Source organism: Sorex fumeus, unplaced genomic scaffold (assembly GCF_029834395.1).
Source record: "Sorex fumeus unplaced genomic scaffold, SorFum_2.1 ptg000063l, whole genome shotgun sequence".
In the NCBI taxonomy this organism is placed as follows: domain Eukaryota; kingdom Metazoa; phylum Chordata; class Mammalia; order Eulipotyphla; family Soricidae; genus Sorex; species Sorex fumeus.
Window position 1 is genome coordinate 14,645,980 of NW_026606120.1, and position 19,242 is coordinate 14,665,221.

Here is a 19,242-nt window from a genome sequence, read left to right on the forward strand (position 1 = left end):
GTACTGTTTCAGCCACGCAGTACATTTTCTTACTTGCCCTCCTTCCTCTTTTGAAAGTAGCAACTTGTGTGTGTGTGTGGGGGGGGGGGGAATCACACCCGTGCAGATGTGATCAGGGGTTACTCCTGGCTCTGCTCAAGAGTCACTTCTGGCGGTGCTCAAGGAACCGTGTGGGAGGCTGGGGGGTTGAGCCAGGTCCTCCGTGTGCAAGGCTAGTGCCCTCCCGGCTGTACTTGACTACTTCACTCAGGCTGTTTCTTCTCTTGGGATCCCTTTCTGCATCTCCCAGCCCTTCCTGGCTGCTCAGTACCACTTTCTTTTTATTCCTTCCTGATGTGCCTTAGCATTTTTCCTGTCTGGCCCAGTAATGCTCGGGATAGAGGTTATCGGCTCCCCATTCCCCCATCCCCCTTACTAGACATCAGTTGTTTTTTTGCTTTTTTTTTTTTCTCCTTTGTCCCTGACAGAGAAAAGCCTTCTGTTTGCTGTTGGCTGGAGTGTTCTTGGCATTAGTGTTTGTTCACACAGCCCCTGCATCTCGTTCATCCCCAGGCCTGGTGATCCAGCACCGAGCTGTGGGGCTGGGATCGGGCAGACCCCTGTCTCTGCACTCTGTTGGCGGCAGGTGTCAGCTGAGGCAAGATGAAGGCGGGGTCTCCAGACGAACCCGTTTGGTTCTGAGAGGCTGAGCGAGGCTTCGGGGTTCCTCCTTGCACCAGGTCCAGCTCCCAGGCCGGACTGCATGTGCGTGGCCAGGAGCGGGGAAAAGGCCAGAGAACAGAGGCTCCGTTGTCCGCCAGCAGCCGCTTGGCAAGCCGGCGTCTTTGGATCTGGAAGTCTATTTTCTCTGGTTCAGGTATTCAGATGTGGTGCTGGGGCCCACGAACTGCTGAAACCCCGGTTTATTTAGAATCCTATTCAAGGTGGCCACGGTGCTGGGGGGAAGATTGCCCCAGCCCACCCCCACGCTGTTGAGGGGTTCTGAGAATGTCCCTGGGCTTTGAGCAGACCCTCGACCTTGCATCGCCTCTGCTGCCCTTCCACTCCCGTGGGGCAGCCGGCAGGTCCCCTACAGGACCAGATCCTAGGGCTTGCTGCCCGGGCAACAGCCGGACGCCTGTGCTTTGAGCACCCTCAGGCCCTCCTTGCACAGCCATGGGGAAGTGGGAGGCTGCGAAAATGATGATGATTCTGGGCATGAAAACGTCCCAGAGCAGGAGTTCTGGGAGGCATTCACCTCTTTCTGTACAAAGCTACATTTTGTTTGAGGGCCACACACCCAGTGGTGCTCAGGGCTTACTCCCGGCTCTGTACTCTGGGATCACTTTTTTTTTTTTCTTTTTGCTTTTTGGTTACACCCGGAGATGCTCAGGAGTTATTCATCGCTCCTGGGTTGGCTGTGTACAAGGTGAATGCCCTGCAAGTGTACTATTGCTTCAGGCCCCCGTAAAGCTTTTTGTTGTTGAATCAGCCAGCCTGGAAGCAAAAAAAAAAAACAAAACACTGTCTCCTGGAGGCCATGTCCAAGTTTTTCCTTCCTTTCCTACTTAGCTAGTAGCTGAAAGTGATGTTGCTACAAAGTGCCATGAGAAGGGGCCATTTATCACTAGCCTTTGATTTTTTAGTGACACACAGCTTTCCATGGAGAGAGAAGAACTTAAATTTAGACATTTTATTTGCGCTTTTTTTTTTTTCCTGACACCAGGCCTTGTGGACTAAAGTAAAAACGAAACTCAAAAAAGGAAATTAGGGTGGGACTTGGATCAGATGGCTTGGGGCCTGTAGGTCTATGCAAATGTTGGCTTGATATGTAGCCACGGCCAGGGTGGAGGCTGGGTACTCCGTGTGGGTGCTAGGCCGGGTGCTGGGCCGGGTGCTGTTCCGCCGTGTTGGGGGAGGGGCAGTGACAGTGAGATATTTTCCTGTGGTTCACCGGGTCTCACTGTGTGTGGATTTTTTCCCCCTGGTTGAGAATGGTAGGGAAAGCCTTCACATGTATGGTGCCAGCATGTGCATGTGTATGTCCTTGACGTGTGTATGCTTGTGCACACGTGAATGTGCCTGTCTGGGCATTTATGGACATGCTTCTGAGCCCCTTTAAGACGCCCAGAGATGGTGGGGGCGGGGGGGAATTCGTTCTCTCCCCATCCAGTTGATTCTCCCAGCACTCACTTTTCCAGCCAGTAGCATCATTGGATTTCTGCGCCCCCCCCCCCCCCCCCGGAAGACTGGCAAATTTGTTTGTTGTTTCTGAAGTTTGGGCCTCACTCGGTACGTGAGCTGCTCCTGGCATGGTGCTCTGGGCTCACTCTTGGTGTGCTCAGAAACTGGGATTTCTGCGTGCAGAGCCTATGCTCCAGCCCACACCCCTCTCTCCCTCCGGCCACCTGACAGTGTTGGAAAATGTTGAGAGGGCCAGAAACGTAGGGCCAGAGACATCGCTCCATGGGGTCAGTTCCTGGCACCAGCAAAAGTGACTCCTGAGCACAGAGCCGGGAGTTTCTCTGTACACCACTGAACAGATGCGAACCCACCCCGCCTTGCCACATCCCAGAAGTGTCAGGAGGGATCATGAGGCCGCGGGAGCACACTTACATCTCGGGTCTCTGGGGCATCTGCTTCAAAGGGGAGTTCTGAGAGAAGGGCTGTTAGCTCTGTCCTGCCCAGTGCGTGCTGATGGGTGATGATGAAAGCTTTGTCCGAAGTTTCAGAATTTCAGAGGGAACTGTGCTTGTGAGTGCTGGGGCTGGTGGTCCTTTGGAACGCTGTTGCGTCACAGGGGCGGTGGGCAGCCTGGGGGGGAGGAGAGGACACTCTGGGGTGCTCTGAGTTGCTGCTGGCTGTCCGGCTGGGTAGGCTCTCTCCCTCCTCCCCCTTGGGCAGCTGCCCGAGGCTCCTGGTGCTGGACTGTGCCTCGGACTCCCCACGGTCACGTGCCAGAGCTTCCGAGGTCTGGCGCAAACAGCAGGTGGTGTAGGCTTTAGCATGTTTGTAGCCAGACCGGACTGGACAGGGATGACCAGGAGGCAGGTTCAGGGAAGACTGTCGGGCCTGGGGTGGCCCGGACACCTGTGCGGGGCATCGATGGGACTCACCATCTCTGGATGACCCTCTGTCCTCTGTCCTCTGTCCCTGTCTCCAGGCGCAACCTTTGTCCCCATGTGCCTCACCCTCGCTTCATCCCCAGGTATCCCCTGCCTGCCCCAGGGGTCCCCTCTCTGTCCTCAGGCTTCCCCTTCTTGTGCCCAGGGGTGCCTTGGGGGGGGGGGCAGTTTCTGTGCTGTGTGTAGCTCTGCAGCTCTGTGGTGAGACCACGTCTCGAGTGCTTTGGTCTGCGCAGTCTCAGTGAGCACAGTCCTGCCTTCATCCCGGATCCTGCTTCCCCACGCCAGGGACCCATGAGGAGAGAGGGATGCTTCTGGGACGTGGGAACACCGTGGTCCTCACACAGAATGTGCTGGTCGAGCAAAACCATTGCCTTTGTGAAAAAAGAAAGTTGTGCATCTGAGATTTTGTAAACAGCTGCTTTTCTAGAGGATTCTTCTGTTCCGTTTGCTATAGCTGGATTTTAAAAAATTTTTTTCCTCTCTCTTTTTTTTTTTTTTTTTTTTACAGAATAAGCACAAAGCATGCTTCTTCATGTTTTAAAGCAATACAAACAAATGCCACATGGAACCATCCTTAATGGTATCGAACACCTCAGTCACAGAGTGAAACATTGTGTGTCATTTGGGTGTGTGCAGGGCTGCAGGCGTCCCAGGGGCTGGCGGGACCCTCCACACTAAATGTGCTTTGAGGGCCCTTCTCCTGGCTCAGTGCAAGGGCAGAGCTGGAGGTTGGCCAGAGGGGTACCAGCCCGAGATGTAAAGAGGCTGAACCGTCCTTTAGGCTGGGCTTGTTCATGTTGGGAACACCATGCCAGATCCATCGCTCTTTAAGAACAACGCCGTAACTGCCCTAATGACCTGACTTCTACCAAATTGATCTTTTTCGTCTTTTCTTTGGATACACATTCAGTGTTCCTGGAGGGAAAAAGACAAACCAAAGCCATTTTTCAAGACTGTGTTCATTATCCTGCTGTCAGCTGGCCTGCGCTAGTCAGCTTTGCCTACACTTGCTTCCACATCTCTCCCTGAACGCGCCTCTTGGCGTGGGGGTCCGCGGTGCCTTCCCCTGAGGCCCCGTCCCCTCACTGGGAGCCGAGTCGGACTGTGAGCTGGGTGGGCAGTGGGCTCAGGCCAGGCCGGGCCTTTCCGCACAGCGCGGACTCTGCCGGACTCTGTGTGGCTCGGGGCTGTGGGCCTCCCAGAGGACAGAGGGGCAGGGCTAGGCGAAGGGGCCTGAGGTGACTCCGTCCACGGCCCGGGCCTGTGCCGGGGACCCCCGTGCTGATGTTGGTGTTCGTCCTGCAGGTCCGTGCCCACCAGCTGGTCTTGCCACCCTGCGATGTGGTGATCAAGGCGGTGGCTGACTACGTCCGCAACATCCAGGACACCTCCGACCTGGACGCCATCGCCAGAGACGTGTTCCAGCACTCGCAGGTGAGGCCCAGCCCCATGCAGGGGGCGGTGCAGGGAGGGCCTCGACCGGCACTTCCTTCTCAGAGCCCCCCTGGTGGGGACCACCTGCACTCATCTCTCTCCTGGTTTGGGGACGTGGTTGGCGGGGCCCCGGTACGAGTCCCTCCCCCCTGGCTTGGGGAAGTGCTGGACATGGGCCCACGGGGTGGTTCGAGGAGGGGCTCTGGGAGCCTCTCGTGGAGTGCTGCCTCTTGCCAGGGTCCTTACCAGGTGACATGACCCTGTGTCTCTGCACGCCTGCCGCAGGCACGCTGACTTACCGGTCGTTTTCCTCTGGGTTCTAGTCTAGAACAGATGACAAAGTGATTCGATTTAAGAGAGCGATTGGCTATTACTCAGCGACTAGCAAGCCGATGGCATTTCACCCTCCTCATTACTTAGGTAAGTGACGCTAGACTGGGGATGGGCCCGCCCCCAGCACACGGCTTATTCCAGTGAGTTGCTGGGGACCCGAAGACAGAGGGGCGGCTCCCTGCGTGGAGAACATGGGTCTCTGTATGTCATGGTCAACAGTCTCTTGTGGCTTTTATTTATTTATTTATTTTATATTCTGGACACAGTCCGTGCTCTCAGCTGTAAATATGTCAGCTTCAGCTGACCTGAGAACCCGTCTGTATGCAAGGGTCCAGGCGCCAGTGCCTGTTCCTCAGAGGGCAGCGTGAACACAGCCTTCACTCCCTGCCTTGCCTGTGGGGATGCGACAGGCTACAGCCTTTTCATATTTATTTGTTTTTGGTTTGGGGACCACATCCGCGGTGGGTGCTCGGGGGATTTCTCCTGGCTTTGCACTCAGGAATTAACTCCTGAGTTAATTCAGGAGTTAATTCAGGTGCTCAGGAGACCGTATGGGATGCTGGGGATCGAACCCGGCTTGGCCACATGCAAGGCCAGCACCCTCCCCGCTGTGCGACAGCCTTTTAAAAAGGGAATTGGTCATCTTTTGGTCTGTTTTCAGTCTTAGTTTTGGGGCCACCCAGCCAATGCCTGCAGCCGTCCCAGCTCTGTGATTGGAGGGTGTCACTCCTGGTGGTGCTTGAGGGACCCTGTGCTGTGCCGGTGTCCAGAGCAGGCACATGTGTAAACCCCACTGCTGTGTCTCCGGCTCCAATTCCGTAGCTTCTCAGGAAATTAGCTTCTAATTTTCGCCTCCTGCCTGGTCAGCCCTGCTGATGCCTGGTGTGACGCTCAGAGTGGCTGAGAGCCTAGCGCCAACATGGGCACGTGCGTGTGGGTGTTTCTTCGTCATTGCCTGGGCTGGAGCGATAGCACAGTGGGTAAAGACGTTTGCCTTGCACGCGGCCAACCCGGGTTCGATTCCTCCGCCCCTCTCTGAGAGCCTGGCATACTCCCGAGAGTATCTCGCCCGCACGGCAAAGCCTGGCCAGCTCCCCGTGATGTATTCGACATGCCACAAAACAGTAACAACAAGTCTCCCGATTTCTTGTGAGACGTTACTGGTGCCCGCTCAAGCAAATCGATGAACAATGGGAGGACAGTGCCACAGTGCCTGGAATTAGAAGCGTCTAAGATACCCTCCAATAGGTAAATGTGTGTCCAGACAGGAGTATACCCGGACAGGGGTGTTACTGCTTGGCGTAAACAGAAAGGTGCCCTCCAACCACAGGGAGATGCCCCGGGCCTTGCGCTGTGTGGCTGTATGTCAGGAGCCCGCCTCTGGCTGCCCCTGGAAGGACCCTGTGACTTTCGGCGCCATCTGTCTGAGGAGCAGTGACCGCCTGCAGAGTGTCTTGCCCGTCTCTGGAGCATCCTTGCCCTCTCACGGACACTGGCTGCGGGCCGTAGCTGCGGGCCACAGATCTGAGATGACAGCAGATCGGGAAAAGGTCCTCCTGGGAGGAGGTGGGGCAGTGTGCTGCCACTGGCCCACACTGGGGTGACACAGACGGCGGGATGGGGAGAGGGCCCCATGTTCCTTTGGAGCTGGGTCCATGCCGTGAGGAGTGGGCGAGGCAGAACTGGGCCCCCGTTACTGACACGCCTGTGCCATGTCGTTGGCCCTAGCGGTGCATGGTCCCACACACACACCACCCTGCCTGAGCGTGTCCCCGCCCTTGAAGGGGCGTGCGACAGGGCACCTGAACAAGTAGCCATGGGGGTGGCATACTCGGGGGCCAGGGAGCCCACCGGAGAGTGTTTGTAAGGATGCCACGTCGGATGTGTGCGCAGTCTGTGTAGCCCATGAGGCAACGAGCTCCGCCCTCTCCCCATCCTCGTCCTCGACCCCGACCCTGCACTGGCTGAGGGTCTCTGCTCTTCCCGGTGGCTTTGCGGCGTCTGTGCCCTGCGTCTGAGTGGAGCAGTGGGTGCCCCCAGGATGTTTTCTGGGTGCCAGCCACTCTGTAGGAAGGGCCTGGCCGGTGTCCAGCAGGGTGCGTGGGCAGCCACTGCCCCGGCTGGGAGGGATGAGTGAGCTGGGGTGCAGGAGGAGAAGGGGGTTCGGGCTGTGGCGCCCCAAAGAGGGTTCCTGGGGTGCTGTGAACAAGCTCCTGCTGTCCACACAGAGTGTGAGCATCCCGTGATGAGCAGAGTGGCGCTGAGATGCGGCCGCCTGAGGTATGGCCGAGTGGGGGGCCCACCCCACCCCACCCTGTGTTCCTGGCTCTCCCACCTCACTCCTTCTTAACTGCCTCAAGAGGTCCAGGAGCCACGGCTGTCCGAGCCTGTCTGATGGGTCCCTGCACCACCCGCCCCTGCTGTGTGACGTGTAGTTTTCCTGAGGATGCCCCCCCCCACACTTGAAAAACATTTTGCCAGATACTAGGTAATATCCTCTTGTTGTGTTTTACGAAGAACCGTTTTAGATTTGACATTGAAGGGAAAAAGAGGTTTGCAGTCTCCAGGCATCCAGCTTGCTTTTTTTTTTGGGGGGGGGGGGGTCACACCCAGGCGATGCTCAGGGCTTACTCCTGGCTCTGCACTCAGGAATCACCTCTGGCGGTGCTCAGGGGACCATATGGGACGCCGGGAATCGAACCCGGGTCTGCCACGTGCCAGGCAAACATCCTGCCCGCTGTGCTGTTGCTCCAGCCCCTCAGGCGTCCAGCTTTGATGAGTCAACCTTCCCTTTCCAGGGATTTTACTGTCGTTGCTGATACGCTTTTCGGGTCACACCCAGCAGTTCTGCTTGTTTGCTGCTGGCGTCGGGGCTCCGGATGGAGGTGGGGCGGACCGTGTGCAGGGCCATTGCCCTGCCTGCTCTGCTGTCTCCACTGCCCTCAACTTCCTCTTTGAAGGACCCTCGGCCCCCGGGACAGTCACACCGTCCCCCTGGGACAGGTGCTGGTATGGATGGACAGACAGCAGTGCTATGGTGGTCCTTCTGCTGCTGTCAGCAGGGCAGATGCCGATCCTGCCCAGCCTTGCCCTCTGGTGACTGTCCCCAGGCAGTTTTGTTTCCTGTAGAGATGGGCAGGAACTGGGGGGGGGCGGGGGAGAGCAAAACACGGAACTGTGCTGCTGGGGGACGCGGCGTGTCTTCTGGAGTAAGTGTATCTGCTTGTGTGAGAAACGCGCCTGCCAGGCCTGGTCTCCTCGCTGTCCAGTGCCCAGGACAGAGCCGGCATCTCTGGGTCCTCTGATGCTCGCTGCTGTCACTTGTACTGCTTGGACACCTCTGCGGGTCTAGCCTCAGTGCCCAGGGCCGCACGGGCCGTGGCGTTGGCATTGGGCCTGTGTGAGGCGGGAAGCCCTCCGCTGAGCGCTCAGCCCACTGCACTCTCTCCTCGGACCTTTCCTTCTTCTGTCGGGGAGTCAGTGTGCCGTGGGAGCGGTCTGCGCAGGCATGGGCCTGTTGTTTCTGAAAAGTCATTGTTGGAAGAGCCCCGGCCCCTGTGCTCTCCGCTGTTCTCTGCCCGCACCTGTGCACAGAGCACGGCCCGGCTGACCACAGGCCCGGGAGGGGGAAGGGCGGGTGGATCCGAGCACTGTGAGTGGCTGTGCCTCAGTCCTCGTCACTCACACACGTCTCTGGAGGTGGGTTAGACTTGGTTGAGGACTGGGCGTGGCTGTGAATGGTCGCAGCCTCTGAGGGCCCGAGACAGCTATCACCTGGCAGCAAATAGTCTAGTTCCTAGACATTCGTCCTGTGTGCCAGAGGCTGTGCATCCCCGCCTCTGAATCCTCCTCCTCTGATCTGTGGATCTGATTCCTGCCCTGGGCAGTTCCTGACATGGAGGAGGAGGGGGGGGGGGGGGGGAAGCATCGGAGGAGCAGCCTCCGTGGATGGACAACACTACAGTTCCATGAACGCGGTGTCCTGCTGCCCTGCCCTGCCTCCTGTGCGAGCTGCTTACCTGGGGCGTGTTGGAAACATCACACAGAATCCCCTTCCCCCCTGGGGACTCAGGAGGACAGGGTTCCGTGTGGATGGTGCCTGCTTCTCTCACGCAGACTTGATTGGACATTCTCTCTCTCTCTCTCTCTCTCTCTCCCTCTCTCTCTCTTTCTCTTCTCTCTCTTCTCTCTCTCCTCTCTCTTCTTTCTCTCTCTCTCCCCCCCTCATCCTCCCCTCTTCCACCCCTCAGAGATGACTCCTCGCCATGCTTTGGGGACCCTGTGGGGTGCCGGGGATCACACCCTGGCCGACCTGTGCAAGGCCAGCACCCGCCCCCTCGGTGCTTCCCTCTGCCCTCAGAGCCGTTGGTGGTTCTTGCCTTGCCCCTTTGTAAGCTAACGGGAGGGAACCTAGTGGCGGGCTTGATCTGAGTTTTCGGAGCTTGGTTTTGTAGGGAGCAGTTGGGAATCACGAACCAGCCCCCGTGGGCACCACGGCTCGTCTGTTGTTCCTTTCCACGTCTGGTCGCAGCTCCCTGCCCAGGTGCGGCCAGGCCGGCCTCGGCTGGAGGAGAAGCAGGCCAGCGCCCCGTGCTACTTTGTATGTTGTTGTTGTTTTTCTTTTTCTTTACCGTATGATGAAGCTCCCTTCCGTCGTGTAGTGAACACTTCAGCTCCTGTTCTCTGTCTTTCTTTTGCATATTTTCGTGACAGCAGTCTGACCTCTCTGCGTCAGCGTGGTGGAAACAAGGGAACGAGGAACGGGTGGTGGTGACGTCCACTCTGTCCCAGGGCCGCTTCCCGGGGTGGGGGGGGGGGAGGCTTGTCCCCAGGGGACAGACAATGGCTCTGCTCAGGGCCCAGCCCCGGAACAAGGCCCAATTCACAGTAAGGCCTGGAGCGCCCGGGCGGGCCCAGCTGAGGAGGCGTTCCTGCAGCCCACCGAGAAATGGACACAAGTCTGCTTGTCTCCACGGAGCCGAGTGCCCAGGGAGTGGTGGCCAGCTCGGGGAGCGGGGGGGGGGGGGGGGGGGGACGGACATGCGGCTGCAGAGGTGTTCTTGACAGAGTCAGGATTGCTGTAAGAGTTTGTGGTTTGCCTGAATTTTTTTTGGTTTTGGGCCAGGCCCAGTGATAACTCAGGGATCACTCCCTGTGGCGCTCCAGGGACTGTATGGGATGCCGGGGGCAAGCACCTTACCCCCTGTACTGTTGCTTCTGTTCTGAAAGCAGGATGTACTCATCCAAGAAGAGTCACCTTAGTTTGGTTTTGGAAGGGGGGAGGCCAGAGTGTGATGATGTGACCCCACAGAGCATCGAATAAAGCAGCCCCCTACCCCCACCCTGACCCACTGATTCTTCTGACGACGGATTTCGGGGGGGGGGGGGCTCTTCATGTGTTTCCCCTTGTACCCCTTCGCCCTCGGAGGTCTCCTGTCCCCAGGCCTGTCCTCACAGTCTGATTCCCTGGTTCCCAGCCCGCCCCCCCCCCCACCCCCACCCGTGGCACTCTGGCCCCAATCTTATGACTGGCTGTCGAGCTGGGAACACCTACCCCCAGGTGTTTGAGGTGTGTGTGGTGCCAGGACCAACCCCACACTCCTCGGTCTTGCGTGTCTGGGCTTGGGGCCTGGGGCTGCCCCCGCAGCGTGTCCGGGTCCCGGTCCTCCCCTGTGTGTGGCTCAAAGCAGGACGGCAGCCAGAGCTCACCAGCGCCCGGCCCGCCAGGGCCTCATTTCCATTGTAAAGCAGTTTAAATATAAAAACTTCCCTTGTCTCACACATGGCAAGGGCTCTGTTTGGTTCTTATTTTGTTCTTGGGCTCTGGCGGAGCTCGAGGCGCTGGAGAGAACAGACGCCAGGCACACCTCAGCACGGAAAGCGAAGGGCCAGGCGTCCAGAGCGAAGGCTCGGGGGACCAAAACACATTCGTTTCCGAGAAGCAGTTACCGGACAGTTCAAAGAGAACAAGATTCTGCCCCCTCCGTAACCACCTCCCCATGTGAAATAGTTCCTGCCAAACGTGACTTTTGTTTGTGTGTTTCCGGGCCACACCTGGTTATGCTCCGGGCTCACTCTTGGTGGGGTGCAGGGGACCATGCAGGGTGTCGGGGATCAGTCCTGGTCAGCCACGGGCAAGGCCAGCGCCCTCCCTGGACGTCGCTCTCTTGAGGGTTTTCTGAGACGCGGTTGAGCGGAGAGCAGGGGAGAGGCAGACCAAACCCGCGTCGTCCTCTGTGTGTGTCCAGCTAAGGCTCGTTTCGTTCTTCTCTCCCCCCCTGTTGCCGCCACAGCCAGACCAAATCCCTTCGGAATGCCCGGGATAGTGCCACCATATGTTCCCCCTCAGATGCTCAACATTCCACAGGCCTCTCTGCAAGCAAAGCCCGTGGTAAGGCGCCCTCCGGCCCCGGGTCAGCGGCCATCCTGCCCTGGGTCAGGTGCCCTCCTGCCCTGGGTAAGGCGCCCTCTTTCCCCTGGTCAGCCTCCTCCCCACCCTGTGCGCCCTCCCAAGTTCACCCCGTCGGGGAGGCTTCCTGGCCAGCCCAGGTCTGTGTGTCCACTGGGCGTGCCTGCGAGCCGTCTCGGACTCTGGCGTGTTGGGGGAGTCGCGGGGTCCCGGGGGCACATGCGCGTTCGCTCTGACCTCTCTGCTTGCTTCGCTGCAGGTGCCCGGCCCCGGGCCAGCGGGCCAGGGGCCACACCCGTACAGCCTGGCCGAGCCCGCCCTCAGCTTGGAGTCGAGCGGCAAGACCCCGAGCGAGCAGAACAGCTACGGCAGCGTCCCCCCCGAGGGCAAGCACACCCCGCTGTACGAGCGGGCCTCCCCCATCCACCCGGCCCCCGGCGGCAGCCCCAACCACGTGGACGCGGCCTACTTCCCCGGCTCTTCCCCATCCTCCTCCTCCGACAACGACGACGGCAGTGGAGGAGCTGCAAAGTGAGTGCAGCGGGCGGGGGGCTGGGGGGGACACACAGGGAGAGTGAAGGGTCTCAGGTCCGCACGGGAGACCTGGGACGGGGGTTGTGGACCTTATGCCATGACCGACCCCCATTTGGTCCGTAAGCATGGCCAGGTGAGGCCCACCCACCACCCCCGAAAGATTCTGGGACTGAGTCAGAGACTGAAGTTCGTTGCCTGCTTGCTCATGGCCCTGGCTGTTGTGGTAGAGAAGCGGCTCTGTGTGGCTCCACACCCACGGTGGCATTTCCAGGACAGGGCGGCTTGACCTGCTGCCTCTGGGTCCTGATTAGGAGAAGCCCCTGGGGCCTGAAAGGTGCAACAGTCCTGGTGGGCAGACCGGGACACATTTGTGCATATCTTTTTCAGAATCACTGAGTTTACAAATAATTCTTAAGACTTTGGTTGGGTGATCCCGGCAATGAAATGCACAAGTATTTTCTCTCTCTCTCTCTTTCTCTCTCTCTCTCTCTCTCTCCTTCCCTCCCCCTCTCCTCTCTCTCTATCTCTCTCTCCTTCTCTCTCTCTCCCTCTCTCTCCCTCTCCCCCCTCTCTGGCAGAGAAAGTGTTAAGTGTTGTAGTCTTCCTCCTCCCTGTAGAAAACCTGGTTTCTAAGAAACCGGATCTAAAAGAAGAAATGAAACAGTGGAAGGAGCGTTTGCACCCATGTCTGTTCTCCCTCTGTGTGAAACGCCGCCTCTCCATTGAGGGCAGACTGGTGTCACGTGACTTCTGTGAGAGGTCGGTACTGGGGCAGGAGCCGAGCGGTAGTACGGCAGAGGGGGCATCTGCCCTGTGCCGTGGGGGGCTCTGCGGGTCTGTGCCGGCCTGAGGGACCAGTCCTGACCGTGAGCCTCACAGATGGACCTGCTTTGTGCTTGCTGACTGCAAAGAGGGCGGGCATGGAAGGGGACTCGCTGCTGTGGCCTCAGGGCTCCGCAGAGGGCCCCTGGGTGGTCTTTGGTGCCTTTGCTGGGGCCAGCCGTGTCCCCCCGCCCGGGGGGCTGGGGATGTATCGGGGTGCCGGCCCCTGCTTGGCCCAGCCTGCTTGACTGCTGTGTGGCCAGTCCCTGTCGTGGGGGCCGAGAGAGGTGCCAGTCCCTGTCGTGGGGGCCGAGAGAGGTGCTGGCTTGCGTATGGCATGGCATAGGATCCCCCAGTACCACCAGGAGTGACCCCTGGGCATCAAGCCCCTTGGAGAGCCCCTGAGTATCACCCCACCCCACAGAAAACCACAGCTTAGTGGGAGTGGACTCGGAACTCCCATCTGCTTTGGCACAGAGGAGAATTACACTCCCTGAGGGAGGGTCTCCTGCCAGTCAAGTGGCACCCTGCGGTACATGCTACTGTGTGTGGGCACCTTGTAGGACTTCCTGTGTGCAGGAACTAGAGAGACCTTCCTCTGTGCAGGTTCTGTGTAGTACTTCCTGTGTGCAGGAACCAGAGAGTACTTTCTGTGTGCAGGTAACATGTAGCACTTCCTGTGTGCAGGAACCAACCACACAGTACTTCCTGCCTGTGTGCGGGGACCACGTAGTACTTTCTGCCTCGGGCACCACAGTGTACTCCCTACTCCCTACCTGCATGCAAGCACCAGGCAGTACTTAAGTGGGTACCACAGTACTTCCTGTGTGCAGGCAGCATGCAGTACTTCCGCATATGGGCACTACACAGTCCTTCGTGTGTGGGGGCACCAGGCAGAGCTTTCTGCATGGACAGCACTTGCTCTGTGACCTATTGGGGCACAGTGATGGGCACAGTGGCAGTCACTCGCAGCATGGGAGAGTGGCGGGGAGGTGGGGGTGCTGCCGGGCAGGAGACCCGAGCTGGGCAGCTCTGCACGGTGGCACCACGGAGAACACCCACGTTTGCTGACTTGGCGCTTGGCTGCTGGGGACCTGTGGGTACTGTGGGCTGAGTCTGCTCTATCTTCTGCTGGGTGTGGCAGGTGTTGGGGTGACCCGAGACTAGGCTGTTTGTTAGCTGTTCCTGACTCCACAGCAGAGTCTTGGAGCGTGGTCCCTGGGGGAGATGAGTTCACGAGAATCCCAGAACTGGCCCCCACGAATGGAAAGCTTCCTGATGGGGGGGGGGTGCTCCTGGTGGTACTCAGTCCACCAGGCCAGCAGGTCAGTGCAGGGGCCTGAGGACTTGGAACTGGGATCACCCGGACCCACCTGACAGTGCTCAGGAGCCTCTTGCACTGCACCCACAGGTGCTGGGGAGGAGGGATGGTCCACTTGGGGCATGCACGGAGGGTACCTTAACCGCCTTGTGGGGGTAGGGATGTGCAAGGTCCCCAAATGGTGGGGCTTTCCGGAGAGCTGTGATGCTGCCGGGAACCAAGCCTGTGAGAGGCGTCTGGTCCCCTGGCCCACATCTGCAGTGGGTTCCGTAGACAAACGAAACAGAACACACGGACAGCAAGTGCCGTTCACCCTTAATCAACATTCTGAAGATGCCCCTGAGAACACAGCCTAGGTCCGACCTCCTTCCCTCCCGGGCAGTCAAGCGAGGGACAGCGTGAGAGCTTCTGGCTCTGACAGTCCTGGTGTCCTGCAGCCATCGGGTGTCCGTGCCTGGGCACGGGGAGGAGGAGCACTGTGCAGGCAGGTGTTGTGGGCACTCACGATGCCTCGGGCACTGTCCACAGGGCTCTGCCTTCCAGGGCACCCCAAGGAGCTGCTGCTCTGGCTGGCCTACGAGGAAGGAACCTGCCGGGTCCAGAGATGGCAGTGCCCGTGTGTGAGACCCAGCTGTGCACTCGGCACATACGTGCATGTGTGTCTGCACATACGGGTATGTGTGTATGCAGTATGTGTGCGTTGGGGGTGTCTGTATATGCTTGTTGGGTGTAGGTGTCTGTGTGTCTGCACATATGGGTGTGTGTGTGCAATGTGTGTACGTGGGGGGGTGTCTGTGTTTGTGGGTGTAGGCGTCTACATACAGGAGTGTGTGTGTGTGTGTGTGTGTGTGTGTGTGTGTGTGTGTGTGTGTAGGGGCATGTGCCTATGTGTCTGCACATTTGGGTGTGTGTGCCAGGGGGTATCTGCACATGTAGGGGACTGTGCCTGTGTGTGCGTGCAGGTGTGTGTGTTTGTGTGTGTGTACGTGCTGGTGTGTCTGGACCTGGGGGGGGGGGACAGTCCCTGAGGTGAGGGCTCAGTGGCGGGCCTGGAGGAGCCGCCATGTGCCGTGTCTCTGTTCTGGCCCCTCCTCCCTGCCTGTGCCCACCTCAGGGACCTGCATGGGAGCTCCTGGCTGGGGCTGCTGCTGAATTTCTTCTTTTTCCTTCGGGTCTCCCAAGCCATGCTCAGAAGGCTCAGGGGTCCCTCCTGGCAATTCTTGGTCATCCTGGTGGGTTCAGGGAGCCTTACGCAGAGCTAGGGATTGAGCTGGGGTCGCTGTGTGCAGAGAGGCCATCTGCACTGGCCAAGCCCTCTGGGCCTGGTACTGGTTTTGGTTTTGGTTTGTTTTGTTTTACTTGGAAGTCGTATCCCGAAATGTTCATGCTTCCACTCTCTGAAGAGCCAATAGCAGTGCTCGGTGGGGGCATGTGGGTGCCGGGGATGGACCCTCCCTGGGTTGGCTGTGTGTGCGAGGCAAGCACCTCCTGACTGCTCTTCTCTTCAGCGTACCTCCGTAGTCCATTTCTGGTTTGGGTTTTTCTCAATGCTTCGGGCACTGAGTGTTTTTCCCAGCGCGCCGTGGGTCTCATCCCAGTTTTAAGGAGGCTTGTGAAGGCCTTTATTGTGGGACTCGAAGTGCTCAGTGAGGCTTTCCTGCCTTTTCTCTCCACCCACCTTCCCTGTCAGGTAGAGCGGAGGGCGTGGGTACCCCTCCCGCCGCCCCTTCCTGTGTCACAGGCGCCCCCCGCTGACCTCTCTGTCCTCCCTGGCCTGTCAGGCCTCATCCTCGACTGTGAATACACGTCACAGCCGGCCCGGATGACTGCGTCTCTGCTCCCTGGCTGTCATCGGGAAAAAGCCTCTGCTTGCTGCTCCTGTTTCTCGAAGACAGTAGACAAGTCCTCCTGGCCACAGCCTGCGCCACCGCCTCTGTCCACATGGCCAAGCGCTCCGCATCCCCCACCCCCACCCCAGTGCCACTTTGCAGTTATCTAGGGGGGGACCTGCAGGGACATGAGCACTGGCCAGTGAGGTGGTGGCCAGGAGCCCCAGCCGGGTGCCAGCGTCCTGCGTGCCCTTGAGGCGTGTTGGCACTAACCATCTCGTGTTCTCTTGTGCGCAGCCATATCAGTGGGAACAAAATGGGCTGGGAGAAGACGGGAAGCCACGCCGAGCCCGAAGCGCGGGGAGAGCCGGGAGACCAGACCAAGGTAGTGGCCGGCCCCTTCGTCCCTCCAGACGGCACCCGCGGGCGGGGGGCGGGAGGCGAGTGCTGCCGGGAACAAGTGCACTGTCCAGGAAGAAGGGCAAAAAGAAAGACCCAGGCCCGGGCAGGGTGGACAGGAAAGGGAGACACTCAGAGGGCGGAGACACACTATGCCGACATCTGCAGGGCGGGGAGTGTGGGCACCCTCAGCTCATCGCAGACCTTTCCAGAGAGCCCTGAGTCCTGTCGAGTTAACTGAGAAGTCACCGGGGAGACGGGCGTTAAAAGTGAGAAATCAAACCTCACACCCCCGCCCCGCCCCCAGCATCCTTCTGGCCTGTGACACTGTGTCTCCCTCAGCAGCGTGGTGCAGCGGTGCAGAGTCTGGGCTGAAGGGCCTTGCTCGCGTGCCTGCTGGCCTGTGCCTCAGGTGTAAAATGCAGCAACATAAGCCTGCGAGGGAATTGGCGGTGGCGGTAGAGGCTCTAGGCACCTTCACCTCCACACACTCTCCCGCTCTGGCTCCAGGAAACATTTGTGAATTGTCCGTGAGCTCTTCCCATCCTCCCCCCCACCCCCACCCCCAAACTAATTTTGGCACTTTACACCAAGGGAAAACACTCAGTTACATACCTTGAGACTTGACTGTGTCCCCAAACAGTTCAGGGTGGCACAGATTCCACCAACAAAGCAGTTACTATTTCCAGTGTTTATCGTGCAAATAATCCTCGCTGTCGGTAAACCGTTCAGATGATGCTCACGTGGACGGGAAAGAGTGAGGCTGCCCCTGCACGGTCCATCGCCGAGGGTGTCGCTGGGGCCTGCGGTCTCCCCTCCACATCTGTACGGGCTCTCCTGCTGCTGTGGGAGGGCCGTCCATGCCCTCGACACGCTGAGACCAGGCCTGTGTGTCAGTGCCTGGGCTCTGTCCCCTGTGTCCAGTAGGACTGGCTGGTTTTCTTCGCCTTTGGGTAAAAACCGTTCTGTGCTGGTACCAGGCCTGGGGCTGTGCTGTGGCCAGAGAGTGTCGGAGTGAGTTTCTCTGTGGCGGCCTCAACAGCAGCAGTGACAGTGTCTCCCCTTCAGGCAGGCTGGCAGGATGTAGGAGTCGGGCTGCTGGGGGAGCTGGGGGAGGGGGTCACAGCCCCAGAGAGCTCGGTTCATCCCCTGGGGCCAGGTCCAAGCGGGTCCCTGCTGTGGACGAACCCTCGGGAGTCGGGGCTCACGGCAGGTGCTTGTCAGTCCCCAGGCTTGGCTGGGGTGAGCCTGCAGTGGGAAGGGCACTTGCTTGAAACACAATCGGCCTGGTCTCACCCCGGCACCCCACATGATCCCTGGGCCTAGTCCCTGAGTGCAGAGCCAGGAATAAGACCCGAGCACCACCAGGTATGGCCCAGAAACGAGCAGCCCAACTTTCCCCCCAGGCATCATGGAGGGCTCAGGTGGTGTTTTCTGATCTGGCAAGGACAGTCCATTTTTTTTTTCTTTTTTCCCAGCCACAGTCAGGAGCTGCTCTGACATGTGCAGGGATTACCTCGAGGCAGGCTGGCCGGTGTGTTCCGCAGCCGCCGTCCCTAACTTAGAAAATTCCCTTTCCCCGGGCTAGAGCAATAGCACAGTGGGTAGGGCATTTGCCTTGCACGCAGCCGACTTGGGTTTGATTTCCAGCATCCCATGTGGTCCCCTGAGCACCGCCAGGAGTGATTCCTGAGTGCAGAGACAGGAGTAACCCCTGTGCATCACTGGGTGTGACCCAGAAAGCAAAAAAAAAAGAAAGAAAGAAAATTCCCTTTCCCTGTGGTGGTCGCTCTCGGTGTCTGAGAGCCAGGTCGGTGTGTGTGGGGCTTTGGGCTGTCCCGTAGCCGGGGCTCTCTGCGCTGGGCGGCTGGCCGGCCGCGGGCGGCGTGAGCGGCCCCCTGAATGTCTCCCCTCTCTCCGCCGCACTGTAGGTGGAAGGCGGCTCATCCTCGGCCTCCCCGGGCAGCCAGCTGGTGGAAGGGAAGGGCAGCCAGATGGGCACCGTGCAGCCAATTCCGTGCCTCCTGTCCATGCCCACCCGGAACCACATGGACATCACCACCCCGCCCCTGCCCCCCGTGGCGCCAGAGGTGCTGAGAGTGGCCGAGCACCGGCACAAGAAGGGGCTGATGTACCCCTACATCTTCCATGTTCTGACCAAGGTATGTGGGCGCTGCTGGGCGCTGCGGCTCCGGCGCTGGCCGGCACAGCGCTGGCCACCACGTCACTGCCTCCCTCCAGAGCACTGCCTTTTTCTTTCCTTCTCTGATTACAAGATGCCCTGTGTCACATTAATACCCTGCCAGATTTAACTCTAGCAGTGTGTGTGTGTGTGTGTGTGCGCGCACACACACACACACACACACAAGTGTCTGGTTTCTTTGTCCTCTGTCTGCCTTGAGGTACCCCCCGAGCGTGTCAGATGGCACCTCGCGTGGTGTGACTTGATCTCCGTTCCCTGGTGCAGTACAACAGACAGCAACAATATACAAAGGGTTTAAAGCAGCCCCTGCCCACCCACCCCCCGCAACACAATCAGTTTTTACACAGTCTTTCTTTCACCTGTGTGCTTGCCTAGGCAGACACAGTGGATAAGGTGCTTTTGAGTCTCGGTGTCTTGAGTGGACCTGTGTGTATTTCCGCTTTCCCTATGCCCGGGGTCTTGGTGGGTTCAGAGAGTTGCCGAGTGCCGTGCTCGAACAACTTGCTTGGGTGGCCAGAAATCTCCTACAGAGTTGGTTGACTGCTGTTGTGTATTTTTTGACATGTTTTCATCAGCGTCCACCACATGCAGCGAGACTTTCCCTCTGTCCGTTGTGGGTGATCCGTCTGCCACCCGTGCAACGGAGCTTGGGGCAGACTCGCTGCCGGTGCCCTGGTCCAGAGTCAGCACAGGCCGTGCTCACTGCACAGTGGCAGGCAGACCCGGGACAAGTTCTGGTGACTCAGCTCCCCTTCCCTTCTCTGGCGAGTTGTGATTGCCTCCACCGTCTTGATAATGGGCCCACACTTAAACGCCCCCATTTTCGGGTTATGGTTGAAGGTGAACATTCT

At 58.9% G+C, this 19,242-nt stretch overlaps 1 protein-coding gene across 1 annotated transcript in view; it reads left to right on the forward strand.

Moving 5' to 3' along the window:
* The window catches only part of FAM120A (family with sequence similarity 120 member A), a 64,596-nt gene that overhangs the window by 19,076 nt on the left and 26,278 nt on the right, over positions 1 to 19,242 (forward strand). Inside the window, exons 4-9 of the mRNA XM_056126817.1 lie at positions 4,413 to 4,541; positions 4,865 to 4,961; positions 11,168 to 11,265; positions 11,543 to 11,814; positions 16,087 to 16,174; positions 18,120 to 18,350. Of these exons, the coding sequence (XP_055982792.1) occupies positions 4,413 to 4,541; positions 4,865 to 4,961; positions 11,168 to 11,265; positions 11,543 to 11,814; positions 16,087 to 16,174; positions 18,120 to 18,350 (915 nt within the window). The remainder of the gene's footprint in view (positions 1 to 4,412; positions 4,542 to 4,864; positions 4,962 to 11,167; positions 11,266 to 11,542; positions 11,815 to 16,086; positions 16,175 to 18,119; positions 18,351 to 19,242) is intronic.